Source organism: Anopheles aquasalis, chromosome 2 (genome assembly GCF_943734665.1).
Source record: "Anopheles aquasalis chromosome 2, idAnoAquaMG_Q_19, whole genome shotgun sequence".
Taxonomy (NCBI): Eukaryota; Metazoa; Arthropoda; class Insecta; order Diptera; family Culicidae; genus Anopheles; species Anopheles aquasalis.
The window spans coordinates 26,985,001-27,011,322 of NC_064877.1; the positions used below are offsets into that span (position 1 = coordinate 26,985,001).

The 26,322-nt window shown below is 44.3% G+C and overlaps 4 protein-coding genes across 21 annotated transcripts in view; 3 read left to right on the forward strand and 1 right to left on the reverse strand.

Moving 5' to 3' along the window:
• Positions 1 to 1,487, forward strand: part of LOC126572265 (tyrosine-protein phosphatase corkscrew) — a 24,398-nt gene extending 22,911 nt beyond the window's left edge. For all 8 annotated transcript variants that reach the window (XM_050231441.1, XM_050231443.1, XM_050231442.1 and 5 more), the window contains one exon: positions 1 to 1,487. This exon is cut by the window's left edge and continues 264 nt beyond it. The gene's annotated coding sequence lies outside the window, so the exon portion shown is untranslated.
• A 553-nt stretch (positions 1,488 to 2,040) lies between these two features.
• On the forward strand, positions 2,041 to 3,682 carry LOC126572307 (40S ribosomal protein S8). The gene is made up of 4 exons (XM_050231522.1): positions 2,041 to 2,096; positions 2,404 to 2,510; positions 2,600 to 2,999; positions 3,320 to 3,682. Exons 1-4 carry the CDS (start codon positions 2,093 to 2,095, stop codon positions 3,427 to 3,429), a joined length of 621 nt encoding a protein of 206 aa, XP_050087479.1. The 5' UTR covers positions 2,041 to 2,092; the 3' UTR covers positions 3,430 to 3,682.
• Positions 3,683 to 4,005: 323 nt separating this feature from the next.
• LOC126572290 (ubiquitin-associated domain-containing protein 1) lies at positions 4,006 to 7,725 on the forward strand. 2 transcript variants are annotated; one of them, XM_050231488.1, is made up of 8 exons: positions 4,006 to 4,618; positions 4,924 to 5,222; positions 5,284 to 5,447; positions 5,517 to 5,722; positions 5,807 to 6,053; positions 6,120 to 6,302; positions 6,389 to 6,527; positions 6,599 to 7,725. In XM_050231488.1, the coding sequence occupies exons 1-8, from the start codon at positions 4,320 to 4,322 to the stop codon at positions 6,784 to 6,786; spliced, it is 1,725 nt and encodes a 574-aa protein (XP_050087445.1). In that variant the 5' UTR covers positions 4,006 to 4,319; the 3' UTR covers positions 6,787 to 7,725. The 2 variants fall into 2 exon arrangements, with proteins under 2 accessions (XP_050087445.1, XP_050087446.1); XM_050231489.1 differs by having other exon boundaries at positions 6,138 to 6,302.
• Positions 7,726 to 8,059: 334 nt separating this feature from the next.
• Positions 8,060 to 24,752, reverse strand: LOC126572255 (centrosomin). Of its 10 annotated transcripts, none has more exons than XM_050231421.1 (8): positions 22,640 to 22,694; positions 15,315 to 15,924; positions 13,778 to 13,818; positions 13,114 to 13,370; positions 12,437 to 13,012; positions 11,513 to 11,704; positions 8,672 to 10,844; positions 8,060 to 8,558 (listed from the first exon to the last, which is right to left on the reverse strand). In XM_050231421.1, exons 2-8 carry the CDS (start codon positions 15,395 to 15,397, stop codon positions 8,281 to 8,283), a joined length of 3,600 nt encoding a protein of 1,199 aa, XP_050087378.1. In that variant the 5' UTR covers positions 15,398 to 15,924; positions 22,640 to 22,694; the 3' UTR covers positions 8,060 to 8,280. The 10 variants fall into 10 exon arrangements, with proteins under 10 accessions (XP_050087378.1, XP_050087375.1, XP_050087376.1 ...); XM_050231418.1 differs by having other exon boundaries at positions 22,548 to 22,688; XM_050231419.1 differs by having other exon boundaries at positions 22,521 to 22,688.
• Positions 24,753 to 26,322: the final 1,570 nt, after the last annotated feature.

Sequence of the window (26,322 nt, forward strand, 5' to 3'; positions counted from 1 at the left end):
GTTTGTTATCACTGTACAAGACGGAAAATTTGGGCAAATCGAAAGAAAATGCAAAGTCCGAAAAAGATAACTCAATTACAATCAATGGGCTGGTATGGAATGCGATCTTGAATTTCTCGTAGTACGTTTTGACCTCTTGAGAGGAGGTATGCGTGTATTCGCGTGGGCAAAAGTTGTTTATCGTACAACGTTACTTTTACTTTACTTTGTGTAAAACACGACTGAGTTGATCAGAACATGAAATAAAATAGCGACGTTCAACCAACCGTTATAATGTCGCCGGCAGTCAGCGGTAGATACAATGGAAAAAAGGCAACCATTAATATGCGTGTGTTTGTGTGTGTATGTGTTACAAGCTTTAATTGTGATTACAAGCAGTGGCAGGCTTAGCATTGATTGTGAAATTGGATGATTTGTACGGAAGTAGCCGTTCTCTGAAGCATTGAAAAGAAGCAGCAGGTGTTTAGTCTGCCGATGTATGTGATGCCAAACGTCGAGATATTGAATACTATCAATGTGGATAAATGTTTAGCGCATAATAATCGCAGGCTAAGAAGGAGACAAATCTGGTCGTATCCTTACCGGAGGCAGAACCGTAGCAACAGTTTAACATTCTACTGGAATGTAAATCCGTTATTCGAAGGCCAATAATGAAGGACACGAAGAACACTATTGCATAGAGTAGTATAAATAATTGTATTGAAGCTATTTAGTTTGGCAAATCATCCCATGTTTAAAACTAAACATACAGAATGAAACAGAACAGACATGGTAGATCTATTTTTGTAAATGAAAAAACGGTCGTCAGAAAAACATGGTTGGACAATGTATGAGTGCAAACAATATTGTTGGAGATTGTTGCAACATCGATGATAGGACCAGGAGCACAGGAAAATAGTGTGATGAATAATGTTTCGAAAACAGAGCGAACCACAAATAAGTAACTATAATATTCACCCCAGGCGTAATTATTAACGTTTTTTGGAACGTGTTGGTAACACCGTACTGCTAGGTATTGGCGCCTTTTTTACTTGTTTAATGAGAACGAAAATTCTCTTCAAACTTACACTACAGAAGAACAAGGACTCATCTTGCTTTCCTTATAATAGACAGATTTTTGATTGTTTGGTAGTGAAAAAGGAAGATTGCCTCTTACAATTTAGTTGTTTCGAATGTGTTACACATATTATTTTATAACCAATCATGTTATCAGTGCTAATTATGCTTGTAAAATATTACGCTGTTTTATAATTGTACTATTTCCATTTCTTTCTTTTTCACCGCTTGCGCTCGCTGTGTGAGGACGTATACTATTTTAAACTTTTCCCTTAAACGTTAAGTTTGCTCCCCATATCTAGTTATATTACTTTTGTTATTCCTATGGTAGTTTTGTTTTAAGACAACCAATAACATCCATCAGATCACATTGCCGCTCGTTTGAAAAAGTGCAGGTTGTTCAAAATAAAATTCTTTGGATAACTCCTCGACCTTGCTTTGGTGTGGTTTAAGCTGAATGTGATTTAGTTGGAGCTCGATATACCAAGAAGTTGTATTTATTTGAGTGGAAAAATTGTGTAGCATTTGTCGATCGTACCGTTTGGTCTACCAATATTTTTTGTTTCCAATAATTTGCCGGAATGTTATTTAGAAGGAGCTGAACATTGTGGAATGATCTGTGGAAAGCTCCATTGAAATGGTCAATAGGACTTATTAAATGAGAGTTTCCAAACGGTGTTATGTGAAAACTTTTGTTAGAACAGATAAACAGGAAACAAGGAAAAGATACACAATAAAAGTTATTGTACAAATCTGACTCTTGGTTTTCTGTATAGACCGTCCAAACGTACTTTTGCGGCATACTTGGCAGTGCGCACAGTTTGTTCGTCGAAGAGGAGAGCTGTGGTTGTGGTTTGGTCGAATTTCTCCATTTCCCTCGATAACGAACTAAATTTGAACATTTTTTTCAAAAGAGCGCGGCGTTTGCGTCGAACGCCGTCATGTTGGCAGCAGCGAGCCTGCGAAATGTCAAAATCCGGGCCTGCCACAATCGCGCTTCCGGTTAAGCTCTTTCTTTCCCAATCAACACATCGAGATGGGTAAGTCGTCGCTTGCTCTTGTTTGATGAAATTCGGGTGAAATATCGGTGAGAATGCATCGGAAAGTGTGCGGCCACCTAGCTCAATAGATGGGCCGCGCTGCTTAACTCATGATGTGAGTGCAAACCCCCTCGTTGCCAGAGTTTCATGGTGCATTTGGCCGATACCGTTTTCCACGTTTTCCGATGTATTAGTGCAGTACCCGAGCATATTGACAGCGCCGGGACCAGCGCCGATGCCATGGCCGGTTCCGGAACATGTTGAGATCGAATACCGAACTAACCGTCGTTCTGTTTGCCATTCACAGGTATTAGCCGTGATAGCTATCACAAGAGGCGGGCAACTGGTGGTAAGAAGGCCGCCATCCGCAAGAAGAGGAAGTATGAGTTGGGCCGCCCCGCCGCCAACACCAAGGTAAAAAATGTGGTGCATGTGCAGCTGCTGCACTTACGGAGGAATTGAAAGGGCTAACGTGACCGTCTCTTGGTACGCTCTCGTTCCAGATCGGTGCCACCCGTGTGCACTTTGTGCGAACTCGCGGTGGAAACAGGAAGTTCCGTGCCCTGCGTCTGGATGCCGGAAACTTTGCCTGGGCCTCGGAGGGAATGGCGCGCAAGTGCCGTATCATCGACGTGGTGTACAACGCGTCCAACAACGAGCTGATTCGTACCAAGACGCTGGTGAAGAACGCCATCATTGTGATTGATGCCGCTCCGTTCCGTCAGTGGTACGAAAACCACTACCTGCTGCCGCTCGGTAAGAAACGCGAGGTTAAGGCTGGCGAGGAGGACGTGATCAGCAAGCCGCGCAGCAAGCACGCGATGAAGAAGTTCATCAAGCGCCAGAAGACCGCTAAGCTGGAACCAGCGCTGGAAGAACAGTTCAACTCCGGTCGTCTGCTCGGTAAGCTATCCGCCGAAGTGCAAACCACTGGACAGAAATCGACGGAAGTATGTAGGTCTCGATCGTGGTGTTGCCCAAGTGCTTAGATGATGATATTAAAGTTGAGACTCACGTTCATAGCTTCGGCTTGAATTCCGCTGGTTGGTACGTTCGTTTTGAGCCGCCTTTGCCAGCACCAGTGAGGAATGACCATTTCTTGTCATAGTTACACTGATTCTGCACTTGGCATTCGCCATTCAAACCTACTGCTTCCGCTGGTTTCATGACTTTTACTGTCTGCCCCGATTGTTTCTAACAACACGTGTCGGTTATCGTTTTAGCGGCCATCGCCTCCCGTCCCGGACAGTGCGGCCGTGCCGATGGATACATCTTGGAAGGCAAGGAGCTCGAGTTCTATCTGAAGAAGATCAAGAACAAGAAGTCCAAGTAAACATCTGCCGTGTTGGGGGGAGGAAGGAGCGGTGTTAGGGATAGCTCGTTGGGTACTGCCCAAAACTTCCTTGTGCGCCGGCACCATCAGGCGCTGGGAGAGATGTGTAAGTGCGATTCATTCCTCGTGGATGCTTACACTGGAATTTCCATTTCCGTGAGCAACCAGCAGAGCTAATGAATGGTACATCTGTGTATGCTGAAATGGAGGAATCCTTTGAACAATGAAAGGAATAAAAAACACACAAACACGACTCAGTACAGATTGTTAGCTAAAATGTAGTGCGAAAGAAACGAACAGCCGGTCATGCAGCTCGCTGATAATAAATTGAAGGTAGGTAAGATAGTTTTCGATTGAAAAAAAAACTGAATCGTATGCTTGCTACCGAGCAGAAGGGATAGCAATAATCAACGGCGAAAGAACGCATCTTCAGCAAAACATACGCCCCCACCGATTCTCTCGATTCTCGATTCGATGAAGCCAACGTTTTTTTAGTCATATTTTCACGCAGTTTTCCTCGAACTGCTTGACGGAACCAAAACAAACCATGATTGTCAAAAGAAGAAAAAAGCTAATTTTCCGATGATTTTCCGCTGTTTTTCCGATGTTTTCCCATGATTTGTGTTAAGAGCCGCATCCTGAACTTGTGCATTGCTTGGCCGTTGCGATTGAGATCGTTTTACCTGCTTAGTTAAAACACTTTCACCAAGCTCCGTGGACGCGGTCGGTCGGTGGGTCAATTATTGCCGTGTGGTGTACTGCCTCAAGTAATTAAACGAAATGCATTGAGATAAAGTCTCCGTGATGTCGCATTCCGGTTAGTAGAACCCACGGTCAGATGTGTAGCCAGATGATACGCGTTTTTCCGTGCGTGCCGGGCTGGTAAGAACATGATTCCGTGGATGCGGGAAAAGTTTGCCGAACGTCGCGCTCGCTGGCAACAAGCCCGCAAACAACCTCGCACAAGCACCGGTGATGGCAATTCCAGCTGCAGCTCAGCATCTTCCGTCGCGGACGTTGCTTCGGCCGAACCTTCGTCCTCCGGAACCGCCTCTCCGGCAGCATCGCCCGTGCACACCGCGCGCCAGCATCGCGGTCATCGTCAGGGACAACGAAGTTCACGGACACATCAGCTAGCATCCTCGGCATCGCAGCAGCCGTCGAGCTCGAGCGGTTCTTGGCGATCAAGGTGAGTGAGTGCGTGGCGGCAGGGCATAGAGAGATGGACAAACTGTTTCGCCGCTGGTTTGGTTTCCCCTCGACGGCAAGTATCGACTCCAGGTGAGTGGGAGGATGCCAAGAATTACCCGTTCCCGCAGAATATTGGCTGAAATATGTATGAATCATCCGTTCGACAACAACGGGCAGCGCCATAAATTGCCGACTTCAATCGAGGGATCGGATCGATAACTAGCGAATACCTTCCAGAGCTAAATGCTCTAGATGCTGTGAATGATACACATCTCATGGACTTGCTTCATTTACTTCCCACAGAAAATCACGCAATGGAACGGACGATGAGCAGAACGAGCAGTCGGGGACGGACCAGAAGGTATCGCTGAAAATTATTAGTCCCCGCGGTGGCATGGTGGACGTGGTCGTTTGTCGCACCACAAACGGCCGCCAGCTGAAGATGCATTCGTTAGAAAAGTTCGCTAGCAACTCCTTCACGATGCCCCACTTTTCGTCGAATCTTGACGAGCTGGCAGACCGCTATCGACTGATCAGAGCGCAGAATAAACTAGTGTTCCGCGACGATGATCTTTTGGTTGCCGCCGACGTACGCGATTATGGTGAGTTCGCATGCTTATAAAGGTATTTGATAGCAGCTTTACTGATTCTGATATTTTGTAGAGGAGTTTCTGCTCGTGGCCAAACGCATAGAAACGCCACACATCGAGGAAGGTTTGAAAGGGCCGAGTTCTGCGGAAATACTGACAGCCACGCGGCACATTCCGCTATCCCGCATTAATCAAGCATCGGTTAATTTCAATCTTGGAATGCTACAGGGAGATGATGTGAGATCCTTGTGTGGTTCGTTCTTACGAGCCAAAATTCCTAACCATTTTGTTTTGTCTGTCGATCAGCTTCACCAGGACCTAAGGCGTATCATCATTTCCCTCTCTAAGGCGTCAGCATTTGTGGTCGGGGCGGGACCATGTGCCGAGAAGCTTATCACGTTGTTTCAACAGCGGCTAATAAACCGAAAGCGGCACCAGATTAGTTCTATCGAAACATTGCTGGAGATGGGATTTTCGTTGGATAAAATTAATCAAGCCTTACAAATTACCAAGTAAGCAATGGGAAGGGAACGTTTGAATGTCGGTGGCATTTCGGAAAATAACCCTTATCTATGCTTCCATGGTGTTGCCCGTAGAAATGTCTTTCCGGCAGCCATCGATTGGCTCATTCAGCATGATAGTACAGCAAAGTTATTTAACTGTGATAGAAGCGCTTCGCCCGGTGCTTCTCTTTCTGCGACAGCCAGCACTACTCCGAACAATCCGAACACCAACAACCGCAGGAAAGTGTCCGACGCAGACAATGATAGTGGCTCGTTGTCCACACCTTCCTCGACCCGCGAATCAATCGACGAAATCGAAGAGGAGAAGGACCCTTTTACGGTATGTACTAGTTGGTTTCAGGATCTCGTAAGTTTCCATCACTGTATTTTCTGATTTCACTGATAGAATCCAAAATTATTGCAGAGAAAGCAGGAGAATGTCGCCAAACTTTTGGACATTGTGCGCCTTTACTCAGAAAAGACCGTAGAAGCTGATCCTGATCTTCTACTCTCCATCTCGGAGATGGGATTCGACGAGGGCAGTGTGCGGGAAGCTTTAGTGGCAACTCACAACAGCAAAAGTGCAGCCGTAAGCATCTGAATGGAATCGCGATGGGATTGATTACAATATTCGTTGGATAATATGCGATTCATCTGATTTCCTCTTATGAATAGTGTGAATGGTTGCTAGGAAACCGAGCGAAAAGCATGCAAGGCCTAAAAGATGAGCAACCTGTAGAATCTCCCATCCTGCGTGTCCTGATGGCTTCACCACAAGTACAAATTAGCTTAGGAAATCCGAGAATGTTTATAGGTATGTTTTAAGTTTTATCGGGCAAATGCAAACGTTTAATGTGTGTCACATTTTACTTCTCTTCCCTCTAGCACTGATCTCAATGTTAGATAACTATTCGACAATGACGATGTGGTTTACTGACAATGATACCTCTTCGGTCCTGGGACACATCCTGCGCACTTATCACGAAGAGAAGCACATCCTTGCAATCAATCAATTTAACAACGCACAGCACCACCAGCATCACCAGCGACCAAGCGAGTCTATTCACCGATAAACCTGTTTTAGAGATGAGGTAACGGAATTATTGTGAACAAATTGCAAGGCCTGAAAACACTCATCAAAACCAATCAGGGAAATCAGCATAAAAAGCGTTGCCGGGAAGAATGAATGGCAGCTAGAGAGAAATGAACATTATCTGAAGTATTGCCGTTAGTCTTTCGCCAGTTGTACGCTGCTTTGGGATTAATTCGCTCCGTTTAGCAGCAAACCGGATGCTTTTGGTAAACATACGCTTCCCAACGTTAACGTAGATATTGCACAACGAGAGGTAACTTTAGTAATGAGCAGAAGAGCAACCAAATAAAAGAATAAAATACCAAACTGCCGTCGCTTATTGTTGACTTGAGTAGTAGAGTAGCATAGATTTAACTGACCGATTTGGCCTGGGCATGGGGTATTACTGAACAGAAGCGTTTAGTTTAGTTTAGTTAGTAGCAGAAGCCAGAAGCTAACATGGCGTTAGTTGATGCAGGATTCGTTTGTTTGCATATACGTCGCCTAATTCTTGCAATTGGCTATCGGTTCAAATCGTCGCGTTTGTTGGAATGAGATATAATCATACATGGTAGCATCGAAATGGACAAAATAGGAATAACGCAAATAAAACAACGATGCACACCGTACGATTAACTGCCAAAGAACAATTGTTACGGCAAATGATATTTTACAGAGTACGAAAAAGACATGTGATTTGACACGAATGTAGAAAAGACATCATGGTACGCAATAAGCAAAAAAAACCTTCGTAGCCATCAAGATTAATAATATTGAAATAATGAACAGAGTGTAATAAATCGATTACTAAGCGGAGAAAGTATCGAATAATACGTTTTGAACACATAATGTTTCATTGCTTTACTAAGTTAATGATTTTAAAATATTGAATAATACTCTTATTTGCTATAACTGAAAAAAATTATTCATCATTTTTATATTATAAAACTCAATAGATTTATTCACACCGCTCTCACTCGAGACTTACGTTTACCAGCAAGTTATACAGTACATGTCCATAGTCAAGTCAAATCAATCACTTTACACAACCTTTCAATAAATTAGATTCACATTCTCTTTCTTTTACATTCTCGTTTCGCAAACCATTAATACTCTCATTGTCGTATTCCGATCCTTTGATATAAAATTCTAATTTTGCCGACAACTCGCCGATTCATGCCTTTCCATTTATCGTTACATTCTTTTAAAACACTATTTACAAACTACTTGCTTCAATTAACGTCAGCTAATAGCAACACGGGCATATGTTCAGGGTAAAGTGTAAGGAATATAATTCGGTTTCTTGAATTGTACAAACCCGACGTGCTGGTGCATTTGAGGTACCCAATAAATGGCTGGTTCTGGAAATATCCCGATGGTTATTCATAAATATATACAGTATTTCAGTATTCCCGCGATTGAAAAATACATCTGGGTTTATAACATTTGAGGTCCTTTGTCCTTGATTTTTTTTGCTTATCCCCTTACGGTTATCTTATTTGCTGGGTTGCTCCATGTTGTTGTGAACCGTTTTGAGAACGGCGCGGGTCTTATGGATTTGCTGTTTAATGTCCACCTCCAATTGTTCCTTGCGCTTGTTGGCCGATTTGATATTGTCGTAAGCTTGGTTCAGGGATTGACGCGTAACTTTGTATCGGCGCTTGAGTTCTGCAAAGTCTGCCTCGATCTTTGCACAATCGTGCTTGACTATGGTGGTGATTTCTGCTACCTCTTGCGTTCCACTTTTTGGCGAAGAATCGTGTTCGTTTTTGACTGTAAGATAAAAAGTAAATATTATTATTACCGCATCGAATAAACATGACTCCTCATCCGTCCTTATTAATTAAAAAAAGCGCCTATGGCAATCAATTTCATGGGCAACCTACCTTCCGTCGATGGATTCAACAGTAGATTGGACATCGATTTCGTCAATTCAAGTGTTCGCAACAGAAGACGTTGTTTCGGCGAACCCACAGAGTTATGTGTCGCAGCTCCGGCAAGCTCTACATTGGACAGCCGACCCGGATCGCTCTCGATGCCGAGGTCGGGAGATGAATTTTCAAAGCGCCGTCGACCCACCGCCTCTTCGTCCTCAGTAGTTGTTGACGACAAATGACCTTCGTGTAGTGCTGACGCGCCCATGCCCATACCTGCGTTACCGGATCCAGAGTGATTGCGACCGGCAGTTCTGTCCGTGGTAGCCATGGCTTGTAAGGTAACTAGTTTTTCGTTGAGTGCATTTTTCTCGTCCTTAAGCTGTTGCAGATCTCGTTGCAGTTGATTTAAATCCTGCTCTAACTGCCGCTTTTCGGCAAGTGCCTTTGTACGTTCAACGGCAGCCTTGGATGCCTGCAATGTAGCATCGTCGAGATTCTTTTTCATTGCAGCCACTGTTCGCTCATAGCTCGTGAGCTGCTCGCGTGCACGCTCTTCCGCCTGCGCCATCGATGAGATGTCATTGTGTGCATCTTCAAGCCGATAGTGTAGTTCTTCCAGTTCGCGCAGCTTCTCTTGATGAATGTTCTTTGAAATGTAGTTTGCTTCGAGAGTGGTGTTGAACGTTTGCTGTTTCTGTTGCAGCTCATCACGGTATGCATTCGATAGACTTGATTTCAGCTCTTCCAGGCGCTTTTGCTCACGAACTTGTAGCTGGTCCAGCTCGGTTTTGTGACGTTGCTGTAGGTCTTCGTAATCACTGCGCATCGTTTCGAGCTTCATTACCGCCACCCGCAAATCGACAGACGCTTGCTCTCGTTCTCGACGCAACTTCTCGATCTGCTCGTCTTTTTGACGAATTTCATTCCCGAGTGTGACCAGCCGCTCCATTGCACTTTCGGCCTTTTCTCTCGATTCCTTTGCCTCGGACTCCCAGCGTTCCACAAGATGGCTCTTTTCGTGCACATCGGATTCCATGGTGGCTATCTTGAGCTGCTCTTGTTTCAACTGGCTATTCACCTCTACCAAGCGACTTTGCACTTCCTGAATTGTGCAGTCTTTTTCTCGAAGCGCCACTGTTAGGCTCGTCAGCTGTTCATGCAGTTGCTTCACTTCTAGAACGGACGACCCACTGGAGTTGATCTTGCGCGCGATTGCATTCATAGCCAATTCGTTTTCAGATGTGGAGCTTAACTCCCTCACAGCACATCCTGCGCCAGTGCTTGACTGTGGCTGCGAAAGGCTTACAGGCAAGAGGTGCTTTTGGCCTAACCCAGATCTATCTTCAAGCCCAATTCGGGCCAACGACACGCCTCGGTCTGGTTCTGACCAAGCTTCCGAGTCCGATATAGGATCAACAGCAATCAGTTTACGTTCTTTACTCTCACGCCGTTTGCTACGCTGTTGTAGTTGCTGTTGCTGCTCCAAGAGCTCTCCTCGCAGGGCCTTATTCTCGGCTTGCAATGTTTCGATCATATGTCTAGTCTGGTTGGAGGCTTCGGATTTGAAGTTCATATGCTCGGTGTAATTTTCCTTTTCGTTATCGCATTTATGTTGCTCGTTAGTGGCGATTTCACCCAAGTCTATCGAATTTTCTAAATAACCCGAGAGACAGCTCAACTGAGCGAGCGTGTTACCGGTTAAAGAGAATCCAGTTACCGAAATTGACATGTTCAAACTACGCGACAGATCCAGACTTCGGTCCACCGCCTTCCGTATCGCCTTTCGGCGGTCGGTCGAAAGGTTGCATACCAAGTCCTTGTTCTTTAATAAAGAATCAAGAAAACCGGCCAACTCCTCCAGCCTGATTGTTGAAACGGCACATAGATCTGCACATTCTTTGCGCCACTTTTGTGCTTTTTCTGCTTCTTCTCGTGCCTGAATCAGCTCATCGTTCAGCTGTTTGATAATTATGTTACGATCATTGTGATGATCGCCGCTTCCGCTACTGCAGAGCTTCTGGATAAGGGTTTCGTTCTTTTGTTGCAGTAACTTGGCACGTTGAACCAACGAATCGTACTCTGTCTGAGAAACGGGTTTACGGTCCTGATCTAAGATTTCCGCAACCTCGCATTGAGCATCATTTCCGTTGCCCTGACCCTGCTCCGAAGGAAGCGATATGTTCTGAAAAGCAAAGAAATATACAAAAACCATTATGATAAGTCTGCAATAGGATTCTCTAACGGGGTTACATAGAATAATTTACAGTGAGTATTGCCACCAGGTAAAAGTCAATCCTTTAAATGTGCAACAGATATGTAAAAGTGCGGCATTAGCACACGACCAATACACCATGTTCACCGCAGTTCACCGCCATCACCGAACATATTGATTCTGATAAGCACAACAACTACTCACAGCACATACGGATTCGATCAGTTGAATGAAAAAATTACACACGATGAATGCAGACTGGTGCATATTACAGTTGCCAGTCCTTATACAAGTTGGTGAAAGCTACGTATCTAATAAGAAAGAGCTGATGTAAGGGTTATAAATCTTCTAAGCCTCTAGCGACGGCTTGAAGTCATCGAACTTGTATTCGATTTTCCACCTCTAACGCTTGGCTGCTTTAACGAACAAAAGGAAAAACAAAACGAAAATATTATCGAAATAACCGTATAAAAGCGGAGATTTTGAATCGAATTGTGTCAAGTACATAATCTATCAATCCAACAAAACTCAACAGAATACCTTTCTCTTAGTATTAAAGCTTGTCAATCCATCAAAACATAACAACAGCACCTATGAATTAAGCTAATCAATATAAATGATAGTATAGTGCGACTCACCGAGTTTCGCTTCATTCGAGCGATTTCCTTCTCCTGCTCCGTGATTATTTTCAGCAGCTTTTCTGTCAATCGACACGATTTCACGTGTTCGGCGGTTTTGTCTTTCAGTTTTTCTTCAGTCTCGTCCAGAACGCAAAGTTTCTCAGCCAGATCCGACCGGATATCAAACATCTGTTTTTTAAGCCGTTCAATCTGTAAAAAAAAGAGAGAAAACAAATTAAAAGGTTTTTAATATTTGCTGCAAATTACAGTAATAATCAACTCGTTTCTGATAGTACAATGGTTAGGTTTACATCCTGGATTTCCTTTATTAATTTCTTGATTAAATCATTCTACCAAAAATTTAATTGCGCGCGTTTTTATATGCATGCTATATTCCAAGAGCAATTGTAAAATGGTTTTCTAGTGTTGACTCCTGTTTGATAGGATATCTTTCCAGTCTTCATCGTTAGCGATAGATGCCGCCGGTAGAGATTCAAACGTAAAGTGTCGACATACCCACTCGTTGATAGTACGCCGACATAAAATGGAAGGCGCCATGGGCGACATCAATATTCTTTTACTGTTTGTGTTGATTGAGTCATTGGATGGAGTGGCAAAATTGATTGCGTCCCCGGTGCATGATCCCAAAAGGAGTTCTTGTGATAATGGACCGGTTTCTATGCAGTTTTCGACACTGGTTCGTTGCAGGCATTCCAAGCTATATTGCTTCATGTTTCTATTTCTGTCTTTAGTTGACGCTCGCTTTCGAGACTAAGGAAAATTGCCCCAAAAATATTATGTTGATAGTAAAGGTGGAAAACTGTCTGCTACTAGTTTTTTGCGAGGTTTCCACAAAATTAAAAAAGGAAATTTACATATAATACGAATAGTGTTTAAAAATGTCTTTACAAGTACGGTATTGATTACGCTACTAAGTCTTACCTCTGCATCGGCTTGGGATTTGGCATTTTCCTCCAGCTTTTCGCGTAATTCCGCATTTTCGAATCTCACTTCTTTCAACTGAGCCTCTAGTGAAGCGATAAGGTCAGTCTTTTGACTAACAACAGCTTTCGTTTGTTCGGCCTGGCGTTGTAGCTCTTCGTTCTGTTCCTGGTACTGTCGCAAAACGGTGTCTAATTCGAGGGCCTTCAGTTTGTCCTGGACGCTAAGCTCGCTATGATGTTGAACCGTGTCGATGAAGTCCAGCAAACTTTCTCCAGCGATTTCTACTGTCTTTGTTGACCCGAAGTCGCCCAACGCCACCTCCTCTTTAGGGGCAATTGTGCCAGAAGACAGTTGCAGCTCACGGTGCTGGTGCTGTAGCTCAGCGGCTACCTTTTCCAGTGACTTAATCTCGAGCTGGTGAATTTCGATGCGATTGTTCAGATCGCTAACCATTTCGCGATGTTTCTCTTCCGATCGACGGTGGCCCTCTTCGAGCACTTCGATTGCCTTGGCTGCCTGGCATAGAAGATCCTGTTTTTCTACCAGTTCACGACGTAACGACTCAACTTCGACCTGGAAGATTAATCGAGCGTAAAAGAAACAGATTCAACAATCGTTCCAAATATGGCAAATGCTTTTTCATCGGAGCGTGGAATGTGCAACCTATAGTGTACCTTGAGGTCGATGTTTTGTTTCAGACAACTACCATCCCGCGATGTTCCCGACGATGAGGCGGTCACACCCAGGCCTGGCAAATCGCTGTTTTCCGTAGAGATGCCAGCTTGCTGTTCGAGGAAAAATATGCGCAGCTTGAGATTAAACTTCTCCTTCCGCAGCGAGGAGAGCTCTTCTTCGATCTCCCGTAACGAGCGAACTGGCGATCCATGCTCCGTTAGCGCGTTTATCGATGGAGAACGAAATCTCATCGAATCTGAAAGAAGAATAGAGACCAATTATTAGAATTCATCTCGAATAACAGCACTGCGCCCATATTTCTTGCGTAACAAAAATCAATAAAGCGTTTCAGGAATCCAACCGTTTTGGCTCGGTTCACTCCAGCACAATTTGCGTCTTGATTCCATAATTCTTTACAGTTTTATTTAATGAAACCCAACGATTGACTATTATAGCTTCAGCAAATATTCAAGGATTGCCTAGATTCCTCATGCACTATTGTGTGTTGCTTTGGAGACAAATACTAGCAACCAAGCGAGATTATTGTTGGTCGCACTGAGCTTTGGTTTCGAAACGCAATTACTTCAAAATCTTTATAGTGACAACAAAATAAATGTATAAAAGGACAAAGTAAATTGTACGATAAATTTAAATTTCACTTACATGTGTTGTCCATTGTGGCATCTTGATTCAAGCTGGGACTTCTGAAAAAAAGAATGGAAGAAATCGTAAATAATTTCAGCATCAATATGAGCCGGAAAACTGATCCAATTTATTATCTAGCATTGCTCTGCCTGACCGATGTGATCACAAATCAGATCGTTTGTTTCTGCAAGATCGCGTAGAAACTGTATTTGGCCATTTGAGCATGCCGATCATTCTCATTCTAATATATCAACATCTTGTAATTTCTGTGATTTAAAACGTAGCAGATTACAATTTTGCGCAACTAGACTAGACGTTGTATTCGTTGAGATCGCTGTATTAGTGACCATGAACACAGTACCAAAACGGTTTTAATTGAGCCAACTAGTGTGCAAGTGCAGATCGGACATTGCTCTTGTCAATGCAACAAGAACAAGGACGCGGGAAACACTCGCGGTTGTCACCAGTTCCGGCAGGGTAGTTAGCATTGCAAACTATATCGATGTCTCTGTTTCGTTTGTGTGCTTGGTGGTAGGGCCCATGTACTCGTACTCATCGCTCTTGGAGCTCACACTCCCACACATTGATGACTAGCGTCCGGCGATCTAGTAAATGGTCTTCTCTTAACCTTTCTTTACGCAGTCGTGCACGCTTCTTATACCGGCCACAAGCCATGTACGCTCGATCATCTCACAACGTGATTTCCTCATCATAAATACAACATAAAGCATTCAATTGACTCAATTACTGTCCTCCTAAACTTCCAGGCCAGCCGGTAAGAGTTCCATAACTTTTGGTCGTACGTGGTGCCGACTATGGTTTTGTCGGTTTTGAATATTGGAATGATTGTGAATAAATAATATGCCAGTATAACAAAAGAAACTAACAGCGAGGCTTGGCTTGTAGTTTGCTTATTTTTCAGAAATTGCAATGTGATGATTATATCAATTGGCGATCATGTGTGAACACGCTGGTAAAACCGTTGTGATTCATCACACTTCTTCTCGTGTAATCAAATATATGCATTGTTAGTGTAACCAAGAATTCGGGTTTAAATTGATTGTCTGCAATAAAGGAAATTGTTCATGACATTCACAGCGATAAGAACGCGAAGCGCATATTGAGCATGTTTAAACAGGAACAAGTTCATGAATCAAAATACACAGGCATTTTAAGGTAGACTGTTGCATATATAAATTTAAAATTTGTTTATAAAGATGTATAACTTTTATAAAAAATATTTGAAGACAACAAAGAGAAAAAGTAATGGAATCGAGCGACTTTCTAGATCGATCACACTGTAATGCATTGCATCAGTTCTACATTTTGTGACGAAATCTGTGTCTGTTTAGATCTGTTTCTCCTACTACCCTAAGTGGTCCATCAATGGGCGGGGAAATTTAGCATTTTTTATTATACAGTCATCCATTGGTTCCACTAGCTCTCCCCGGTTCGCACTCAACCGAGAATGATGCAGTACCACTTCTAGGAAGATGGTAATGGAGTCTGCTGTTTTCAAATTTATAGCCTGGTAGAGGCTGCTGTTCGTTCTTACCCGAAACCCGTACCGAACGCTGACCGTCGATTTGGCGTCGATGATGCTGTTCGATTTGGGGTGTATTTGAAAATTCCAGACATGTTGATTTGGCTGCTGCTGCCTGCTGCCTGCTACCGTATGCACCGCCTCGTTGGTACAATAGTTTCTGTTACAGACGCTTTTCTTCGATCAAAATTATTTCCCACTGCTCGTTCACACTACTTTTTGGCACTTTGCTTTGGTACATGAGATTAAGTTCATTCGAAGACACCTTCGGTGCAACGAATGCAGGTTTTTTGGGAGTCTTCCGGGAAGGGTAACGATTTTACATTAAATGCACCAGCAGGTTGCTTCCCACTGTTTGCTTAGCGTTGTTGTTGCTTGTGGTCAGCTTTCGGAGCACCCACCGAACGCCGAACGACTGTTTATTCACACCTGCTGCTACTTTTCTGTAAACATTTTCATAACTGTCGGGTGTCCTGCAGCGTTTTTATCGGTCATATTTGGACTTCAGCCATTGTGACGGGGGTTGGTTTTTTTTCGGTCAACTGTTCAGCAGGAAGGCACTTTTCATTTTTGATTCCTGAACTGCAGTCTGCAGTCATATTATCTTTTTACACTTTTTATGCTGATGAAACAGGAAACGTGTTTAGTAAAGGATAGGTGTAACTAAGCAAATGGAGACGCATGGTATCCATAATTTTCTGTAAAGACGTACGGCGGGGTAATATGTACAAATACCGGATAGATGGTATGTTTATTTCACAAACGATATGTATGACACGAAGGTACGCTTCTCTAGAATTATTTCAAAATCACTGCATAACCGCTCAGCTGCTCAGCTCTTCTTCTGGCTGGTTAAACTATAGTATATAACATTCTCATCATCACGGCCAGTAAATGCTTTATCATCCATCCTATCATCCTATTCCTATCATCCATGCTGACAAGTACCATTGATCTTTGGTGTACCTAGCAACCTGCGACCGGTACACTATCACATCATCGAAAAATTTTGCTACGATTTTATTTAAAATTCTAATCCAAAACGATTCGCTGTAATTATTTTCATAATATACAATGTCCGCTAGAAACCGGATGTAAAATGGCAAACGAAATTTTCGCCGCTCTACACCGGTTACACTACTGTTGATCGTTGGTGTTTGTTTGAATCGAGTTGGTGCAAAACATTGTTTCACCACAAGACAGATGTTACCGGCGAAAATACCGTGACGTTCGCAGTCCATTCGATCTTGATAATCGACTACCGGCCCAGTTACACCGAAATTGGAACAGGAAAATCCCCAAGCAAAAGAAAACAGTATGTTCTCTGTGACGAAATGGGCCTCCCTGTCGTCACTGTTTACTCAGGGCCCCGGATGATCGATCATCGCAGCAGCAGATCACCGATGGACATCGTGGTGGATGTTGGATGCTCATAAACACAGTCCTCAGTCATCTCTTCGCACTAATCACACCCGGCAGAAGAGCTAAGCATAAACCATCAAAACCATGACGTTTCACTGAAGCTACGGTTCGACGAACGTTCCGAACAGCGGGAAGTGACGTTTTCTTTTTTGCTTTAAGGAAAAAATCGACCGTCACATAGCGTCAATCCAACGGTGAGCTCATTAAAGTCGCCAGACATCGTCTAACTGCCCGCAGACGTAACCCATTAGTTGGCAAACAAGCGCAACGGTCGCTAGAGACTCAAACATTCAATTCGTCTAGTGCACACCACCACCCCTTTCAACATCCGAGTATTGCTCCTGGGAAATCGAGGAGCTACTGTACTGAACGCCCAGCCGTCAGACGGTGTATGTTATTGTTAGTTTCCTACCTATCATCCGCTGCTGTGTTGCGTTAGTGTTGCACTTTGTTGGTTCGTCGTTTTAGTTTATTTTCGGTTTTGCGCTGCGTCGGATCGGATGAGAACCCCATGCGACCGCTATTCAGCCCTTGGAGACACGGAAGGACAATTGCAGACCAAGGAGGCGCTGAGCGGGGGGTCTACTCGGTTAATGTTTTAGTCGGCTTGCTCTTTGTGCCAAACCGGGTGGGGGGGCAGGCACGACACTAATGATATCTAGACGGACCAGAACCCACAAGGAACACGTACACGGACCACAAGGTAGAACTGGGTCACAGCACCTTCCATAAGCTACTAAAAGCCATGCTCGACACTTTTTCGGGAAACACGGCCACCACAACGCCGAGTGCCTAAGGATGTGAGTTCCTCGAGTTCCACGGCGAGTAGTTTGCATCCCTTGCTTTTCAAAGCACATGATAGCCTTCGTCGGAATTTGTTTACGCCACGCCGTAATGCCATGGAAACTGAAACGCCATAGTGTTTTCCAACCAGCACGCCTCTCGATACCATCCAAACTGCAAACTGGTCTACCATCGTTGGCCACAGTGACACGGGAATCTTTAGCTGGCAAAGAGCATAGAGTTTATCTGAAAGATTTGTACCACAAATCGCATCGGATTTGTAGCTGCCAGTGGTGATCGAGTCTGCGATCTATCATTTATCGTCAATTTGTATTGCTATTTTCGGTGACCGTGGAAATATTGATCTGGTTCCGCTCAAACCGCTCAACAATCGCTCTGAGGGAGCGGAGTTTGGGGTTGGCGGGAAGCAGCCGCATCGCAGCAATAGCGCACGTTCAATTGAAGGTTACACCATTTCGTTGAGCTGAAAATAGCCACACAGTGTAATCGCGTGTATGAAAATGCGGTATAGCATTTACGATTGATGGAAAATGTCAGGATTCATTTTCGAAAGTTTAAATCTTTCCAAAGCTAAAGAAAAAAATCAATTAGGACAGGCAGAAGATCGATTACTGGGCAAGTGCAACGTTTCTGCTGCGTTGTAAGATCGTCCGGTTATTGGTGACGTCGTCTAGACGGCGTCTAGGTTCGCATTTTGTAGTAAACAAGATGTAATTCGTTGTAAATCGTCGACATCTCGAAACAGGCGAGACGGTTGTTTACATGCAGCGCACAAAAGGCAGAACCGTCGGATGGATGGGCAGAAAGGGTGAAGTGAATTTATATGAAAACGCTAGCCGCTGCCAGGTTAGAGGGGCTGCAAGCCGCCGTACTACCGCCAACACCACCAACTGCGGTTAGGCGACACGGTGTCGCGGAAACTTTGAACCCGTTTCGTTTGCCAGTAGACTGTTTGCTCCTCCGACGGTTCGCCCTTGGGGTTGGTGAGAACTAATTTTGGGTACATGTTTTGGCACGTTGTCTATCTAATGCTCCAGTACCGTGGGTACATCACCATGCGACGGCTCGTTTATTTGCCGCCAAGAGCATGGTTTATAGTGAAAGAGTACTGATGATTTCAACTAAAACATTGTACCAAACACTTCCATGGCAATTCCATTCCGTTGCAAGTGCTCCCATGATCAGGGGGCACACTACACTGCACGCCACCGACTGTTGGTCGGTTCCCGTAGAGCCGTACGAATTTCTGAAAAATGCGTTACTACCGTCGGTTTTATTCAACGTGGGAGTGTTAACGAAGCCGACAAACGGAGGTGGCCGACATTCGAATATCTTGGTTAGCTTGCAAGCTAACAGAATATTTTGGGCGAGAGCTACAGCCGGCTGCAGGCCATCAGCAGGTCATCCGTACGAACGATTGGCCACGTGGGCGTTGATGCGTAGGAAGTAGTAACAACAACGCAACGTGCGTTACGTGCACATCAACCATTTGCATGACTGCAGCGCGCTAGGCACATCAGCAACAGACCACTGAATCGAACGGTTTGTGAAGGCGTAGGGAAAATTAGCATTCAATCAAAGTCACTGTGCTCCACCTTCTGTCGCTTTCCGTTCGAAACGATTCGATTTTTGCGCCAATAGGCCGGTGTGCTGTCCATGTGACCAACCGACCCCCGACCGGGAGCGGCTCGATCGAGTGGACTTGAATGATTACGCAACACGTGTCCACCCTAGCGTAGTGAGCAACAGTGAAGCTCCAAGCCAGCCCCTATGCAATGCAGCCGTGCCCATTCTACGTGCGCATCAAATAATACCAATTCACGACCCAGGCACACATGTAGCTGTGTTAGTAGACGGAAGTAAGATTCCAATTTTTCGAAAGCGGTTGTGTAACTTCAAACGGAAGCATCATCCGCTGGAACCGCGTTGGGAGAATATAGGGTTCTAAAATAAATCAAGCGCGATCACCGTCACCGAAGCACCGTCAAAAAACACAAGTGGAGTAATGCTAGGTAAGGTCGCGAACGTTAACCCAACGGAAGGCAAAATTCGGGAATCGGTCGGCAAAAGGAGCGGTTGAGTCGATGGTTCGATTCACGCACGAAACCATGGCGCTCATGGTATGGACACGGAAAGATGGTCCATCGTCGTCGTCCTCGCCGTCGTCGTCGTTGTACTCGTCTTAGCCGTTGCCTGACGCATCCAACGCAGTTGTGCGATGATCTAGCAGGAGATTTAAATTTAGACATCTTGAACGATTCGTCCGCACGTCGTACACCCGGGGCGGAATCAGATACCGGCAAATGAAGGCGTGAACCACGTTGGAAAAAAATGCAATAAACAGCTCATTCAACGCATAGTTTTTGAAGATTCCTTCATTTCTCCACTGATGCTGAAATGGAACAACTGAGAGGAGTCAAGTCGGATAAACCACGTGCGATCACCCTGGCGCGCTAGCTAGCCGTGGTCTAGCCAGGAAAATGCAAAAAACAAATTGGCTACCATAGGCAAAGGGAATCGCAATCCACTAAGACGCGTGTGTGACAATTGACAAGTGGAGCGGGTATTTGAACCACTCTTCAAATGCATTGTTGGAATTGTACTTTGCTTAATATAGCGTAGATTGAAAATAGGGGCCCAATACTGCACACTATCCCGGAATCCCGGACAAATTCGTCGAACCCACCTTCTCTGCTGCAGCTGGCTTGAGTAACAGTGTAAATCTGGTACTTTGCAGCTGTCTTAGCGCTTCAGCAGTGATGCACACTTGAAATATCGCTGCCTTTAACAAAATCCTCATGCTGCGTGCCGTCGCTTTCCAAAATGAATCGTTCCCTCGCACAGTAGCGAGTAATTTATCGTTTGTTATGATTTTGGCAGGAAAACGGAACCGGCAGTAGCTGCGTCCCAAAGGCGCATTGAGTTGAATCGTGGGTGAAATGATCTGACGTTGGTGGGGTACCGGATGATCATCATGCACAACAGCCGGACCGAAATGGTTCTCCAAGGAGACATATCCGGTGCTATACCCCACACATCGATTGTACATGCTAAGGGGTGCGCGTTCTATATTCCATCGAAGCCGACACTCACGCCGAATTTTCTACTCGTTTGGTCACCAGACCGAGGGTGATGGGCATTTGAATCTATGGAACCGTCGCAGCCATAGATCGTTATTTTTAAAAATACAATATTTTTCTCAAAACGAGCGACCCACCATCACGACCGGGATGATGCGGGGCTTTGAACTCTAAGGACTCGTGTGTCGTGCATGCATTGCTCCGAAGGTTTCAGAAACTCCCGTGTTTTTTTTTTCGATTGCCGGAAACTGCCAGCAATGGTTCGTCGTCTGTCATCGAATATGCATTTTCCTGTCGCTATCTCCGAGGTGGAGAAAAAAGACATCACAAGCATCCGTGTCGTTGCAGGATCATCGCGATGATCGTAGTGTGTTGAGCGATGCATCCGCGGCAGTCTTTTGGTAAAGAGTTTGCTTTGAAGACAGAGTGTTGCGTTGGTTTTGGTTGAAGCAATCACGCTTCGCAAGCACGGTAATTAAGTTACGGTAAATTAATTACCACGACTCAGCAAATTTCTCCACTAATGGTCCTGAGCATGAATAGTTCGTTTTGTCGCTTATGTTCTAATACGCGAAATCCAATGCGCTCGTTGGTCGGATGGGTGCTACGCATAATTCAGATGTATCAAACATGAAAATATGCGGCTGAATTCATGCTTCAACAAAATCTAAAAATGTAGGTCGTTTCATGTGTAAAAGCATATTTTTTCTGCAACAAATCCGAATGTATCTATAGCGTACGCGATGGTCGGAAAGAGATATTTCTCTTTTTGGCCGTTCGTACCAAGAGCCCTTCTTGACCAGGCATCATTTGAACTCTGTTCTACATCCCTCAGCCTGAGAAACCTTGACCATCAGCTTTAGCACTGGCCAACGAGATGTTTACAATCGAAAATCTTCTACATTCCCCTGTGTTGGGCGTATCTTCTTTGTGCGCTTTTCTGAGACATACGGCACGTAGCCGAGAGAATCGGCAAGGATGGCGTGCGATGAGTCATCGCTTAACCGATACTAAACGATGTACCGGCAGCACCCTCTTGCCATGTTTAATTCCACTTTTTTGCAACTCGCTTATCGTAAACAGTGCATTCATACATCTCATCTACATTTGTTTAAAGAGATCGCTCAAGCGAATATTGCAAAGTACTGCAGCATTAAATTTATAAGAAACGAATACCATAATTTTCTTAAACTGCCACAATCGTTGTTTTAATAACTGCAGAGTTCAACTAAACAAAGAACTTTGATCATTTCTTACTGACGGGGTTATTTTCTGTTACAAGGAAGTTGAGTTCAAATGAGAGATTCTGAAATATCGTCCAACAACTTGATGCAGCTGTTTACAGCACGCTCGAAGGTTGTTCAAATTCATTCGCCCAGCTGCCGCCGCGTAATACCGTCCGAAGGTTGTAGTATTTCCATGCCGTGTGCCGCGCTCAATCATGATTTGCGCATGGTCAGAGGATGCTGGGAGGGAAAAATTTCCCCAACTGATTCGGACCAACATCCTGCTGCTTCACTACCATCACTACACCACGCAATAATTGATTGCACGTAGTGCTTATCAACCACTTTTGCTCTTTCTATACATTTCGTATGTAGCATGCAGAATTCCACTATCTTGGTTTTCTTTTATTACTGTGGTTGGAGAACACGTGGTTTCATACTTTTAAGAGCACTGAGTCGATTACTGAACCGTTGAACAGAGATGTGCATTGTGAGGAACAACCCAATCCATTGACCACACTGATTAGCACCGGTTGAGTCGAACAAGAAAGCGCTATCCAGAACAGAACTGTATTCCAGTCATTACTCCATTTCTTTTATGATTTTTTACCAGACACATAATCAACTAAAGCACTACAGCTTCACAAGACAATACGAGGCGGCACAGCGGAGTCAAGCAAGCTAACCGAAATAAATAGAATAAATCAAACTACACTATGCAACGCGCGTGCACCAAGATCAGCGTAAAAGCAAGGGTGAACCGTGCACGGTCTGCTCCGAATACGCACGGCACGACAAACAGAACCTCTCGAGGGTAAATTCAACAGAACTCTGAGATGCTGCCGTTCCCGACATCATCTGCGCACATGGGATAGGAAGACTCTCGCGGCGTTCTAGTTATAGCTTGGGCCAAATTGAACGAACCACAGGGGATGATGACGAACTCCCGGCCCTGATGGTGTGCGTGCAATGCTGGTCTCTCAGATAAACCACCAAGCAGATAAAAAGGTCACTACAAGCATATACAGTGTGGGAACAACTGATATGATCACATAGTACTGATAACAATGCTCTACATAGAACCTTCATAGCCATAGAAAGGGTAAATTGTTGGGGTTGATGCGTTCTATGAAAAATACGATTAACAAATAAATTAATTCGTTTCAGTAGTTTTCTTCTACAATTCACTCAAATAATGAGTAAAAATCATCATAGATTTGTTAACAAAAAGATATACATATAAACGCTAAGACAATTTGTTCAAGTGGTCAATTTCAAGTGTCCGTTACTGTGTGGCGGCTCAGCGGCAACCGATGGGATCTTCAACAGACGGCAACTACAGCGGGCAACATTGCAGAGTGCAACAGATGTTGGCAACATAGAAATACATAGCACACACACCATTGCACCAATGATTGCCAATAGACCGACAACATGATGATGCGTGCAGGGAAACGGCAAGATGAAACTTTTTGTAAAAAGAAATTCATGGTCGGGATTTCTCGGTCAAATTTCAATTAACAATGCCTGGTGCACATGTGTGCTGAACCCGGAAGAATCCATGGCTCGAGTTAGGGTCCTTTTTCCACATGGCTGTTCCGTTTCATCCAAGGCACGGATAAGAGCCTCCTGCACAAGCAGGTAGTCATAGATGTGCCCGAAAAACAGGATCCGTCTATCTTGAAATAGGAAATCGCTTGGCAGGCGTATCCTTTGTGCAACAGATGTTTTTTTTTTACTTCTCGTGATGCGTGGCTTGACGAAGTGATCATTTCCATTCCGGATGTTGGGTGATCGTAGAGAGCAGCTGAGGCGTGTTTTTCATTTTTATGTGTCTTCTTTTTGCTTGTTATGATATTTCGATCATCGCGCTAAAGTATGATTGCCTTTGGGTTGGCTAGAGTATGCGGCAAGCTATTGGTTTACGTTACGATGGTAACGTGAAAGGCAAGGAAGCCTTCGCATTTTTCCGATCATCAGCCAATTTTGCATCGATTGCAATGTCCGCGGTGCGTGTGCAGTGTGTTTCCTGTGGAGTTATCATCGCCTACGAGAGGAGCGGAGGGAATACAGTAAAGTTACTGCAACATTTGTACGAATTTCACCCAGCAATGGCAAATCAATATTCTCCACGAACAATCCTTCACGCTGAAAGTGGACCACTGAAAAAGGACTCTCACGCGCCCCATTCTTTCGGTAACGATGGTTGTAGCTTCACTTCAACGGAAAACAGCTGCTACGTGCCGCCAGGCCCAACATCCGGAAGGTCTCATTCGTCAAACCGATCCTTCCTTTACCAAACCTCTGTTACCAGTTGGCGCGGGGGCGATCGCCTGATCCACTGTCCGGGCTGTGGGAAGGAACGGATTCCCCTGGTCCGATCGCAAGCCAACGGAGTAACGCGCTCGTCCACATTAGCGTCGTGTTTTTTCCTTTGCTGGCCGTTTTGCTGCTTGTCCAGAATTTTGGGTGGAACAAGCGCCGAAGGTTCGCGCTGTTTGCGATGCGAGCAATCGTGAAGCGCCTCGCGTGTTTTAATCTTTCAATTTGCTACAAAACTTGAAGATCATTTGGCTTAAAACCACTTACCCATGGTCGGCGAAGCTGGTCAGGCAGTCTCGAACTTGGCTAAGCTGACTTTCATCAAGCGATGCGCTCATTTTCGGATCACTCATCGTGCGTTAAACAAACTAAAATCTTGAACAAACAAAAAACGCGAAAAGGCTCGGAGACGCAACAACTTTGCTCACAGATGATTAAATAAAAAATCCGAAAATAAAACCACTGCCTGATGAGTGCGAATCGAGGAGAGCGGAACAGGTTTCTTGGCACAAACACAAAATACTTTGCACTTTGCCGAAACCCACAACCGAAGCCGGTTTTTACGGGTTTCGTAGCGAATCTCCGAGTTTCTTGCACTGTTGCTGTCCACTTTTTAACAAAACCACTTCAATTTACTCTTATCAGGTTTAGTTTTATCACGAAACGATGGAAAAATACACAATTCGGCACTTTTCAGAGCGTCCAGTTGGGTTTCTAACCTCAATTCAAACCTAACGACAATTTTACCCAGTAAGCAAAGTGTATTAACTAAACTGGTGAAGTCGTAGCACTTTTTTGCCGCCATGTTGGATTTTTGCTTTGGTTCAGTGGCTGTCAAATACATGTTCGACAGAAAACGTTTGTTGGCGAAGGAAATCCGAAAATCTTCAATAGTTTTATCGGGTATAGTATCACTTTTGGTCGTTTAAATGATTCATACACTTTTTTTTATCAACAAACGAGTGAGTGATCGGTCACTTAAGGCGCCCATCGACGGCCAAGCATGCGCACGCGCATCCCAGCGAACAGTCCCGGGACGCACGCTTTTCGCGGGTGCAGTGCAAGTGCGGTCAAGTGTTTGCGTTCGGGATCGCGTTCGGGTTTCACGAAGTTGGTTCTTCGGTGCACGGACCCTTTGGTTCTACATTGGGACTAGGGAAGGCGTTTTGTATTGACTTGCTTAAATCCTAGAGCCAACCTAGAACCAATCTAGAGTCAACTTTTCTAGAGTGAGAAGACCTTCTCACTGTTCGCTGGGTAGCATCTCCAATGAAACCAAAACAACAAACACAGCTGCCAATATCGAAGAGCGGTTATAAACACGCTTAGCAGATTAAGGGCCCCACACACTAAACACGCCAATTTAAAACTCGTAAAATATGAGCTTCGGTCGTTTAAAGGATCATTTTTGACGATTTTTCGGACGAACCCATGCAAATTTATTCTTTCAAGTGTACACCATATTAAACTAAAACTTTTGAAGAATATTTGGTTCTATTTTGGGGAAGATTGATAAAAAACTTCATCCATGGCATCCAATTTCTGATGGTGCGTTTGCGAAAAGGTACTTTTTACGGTGCGAAAAGGTAGTAGCGATATGACGGGTCATCTGAAATATACAAATCGATATTCGTTAGAAAGATTACAAGGTTATCTAGGCAGTCCCGGAGAGTTTTTGATGAATTTCGATTTTTGGCAGATTTTTGAAGTCGGAAAAGTGATCACTCTTGATCAAACCGGGTTCGTCGCTTAAGTCTTAAGGGCCAAGTCTTTTGATTCGGAGCAAAAACGTCTCATTTTTGGCGATTTCTTTGTAGAAAACTATCTTTCTATGCATGTTTTTGCAAAGGCCATAATAAACTGCAATTTTTCAAGTATATTTGGTCGTATTTTGGGGACGATTTGTTAACAACTTCATCCAAAAAGGATGCTTTTTGCAATTTTGCAAACAAAGACGAGCTTTACATAATTGTTAAAAAAAAGTATCAACATTTTTAAATAAATCTCGGGAGGGGGCTATCTGGCAAAAAGTGTACAGAATATGTGTAAAAGAAATTTTAAAACGATCGGTGCAGTAGTGTTTACAGTACGATGCGAACCGACTCAAAGTAGCGAGCTGCATGGAGCCTTGTATAAAGCGCAGATTTTCCAAAATCTTGGTCAGTT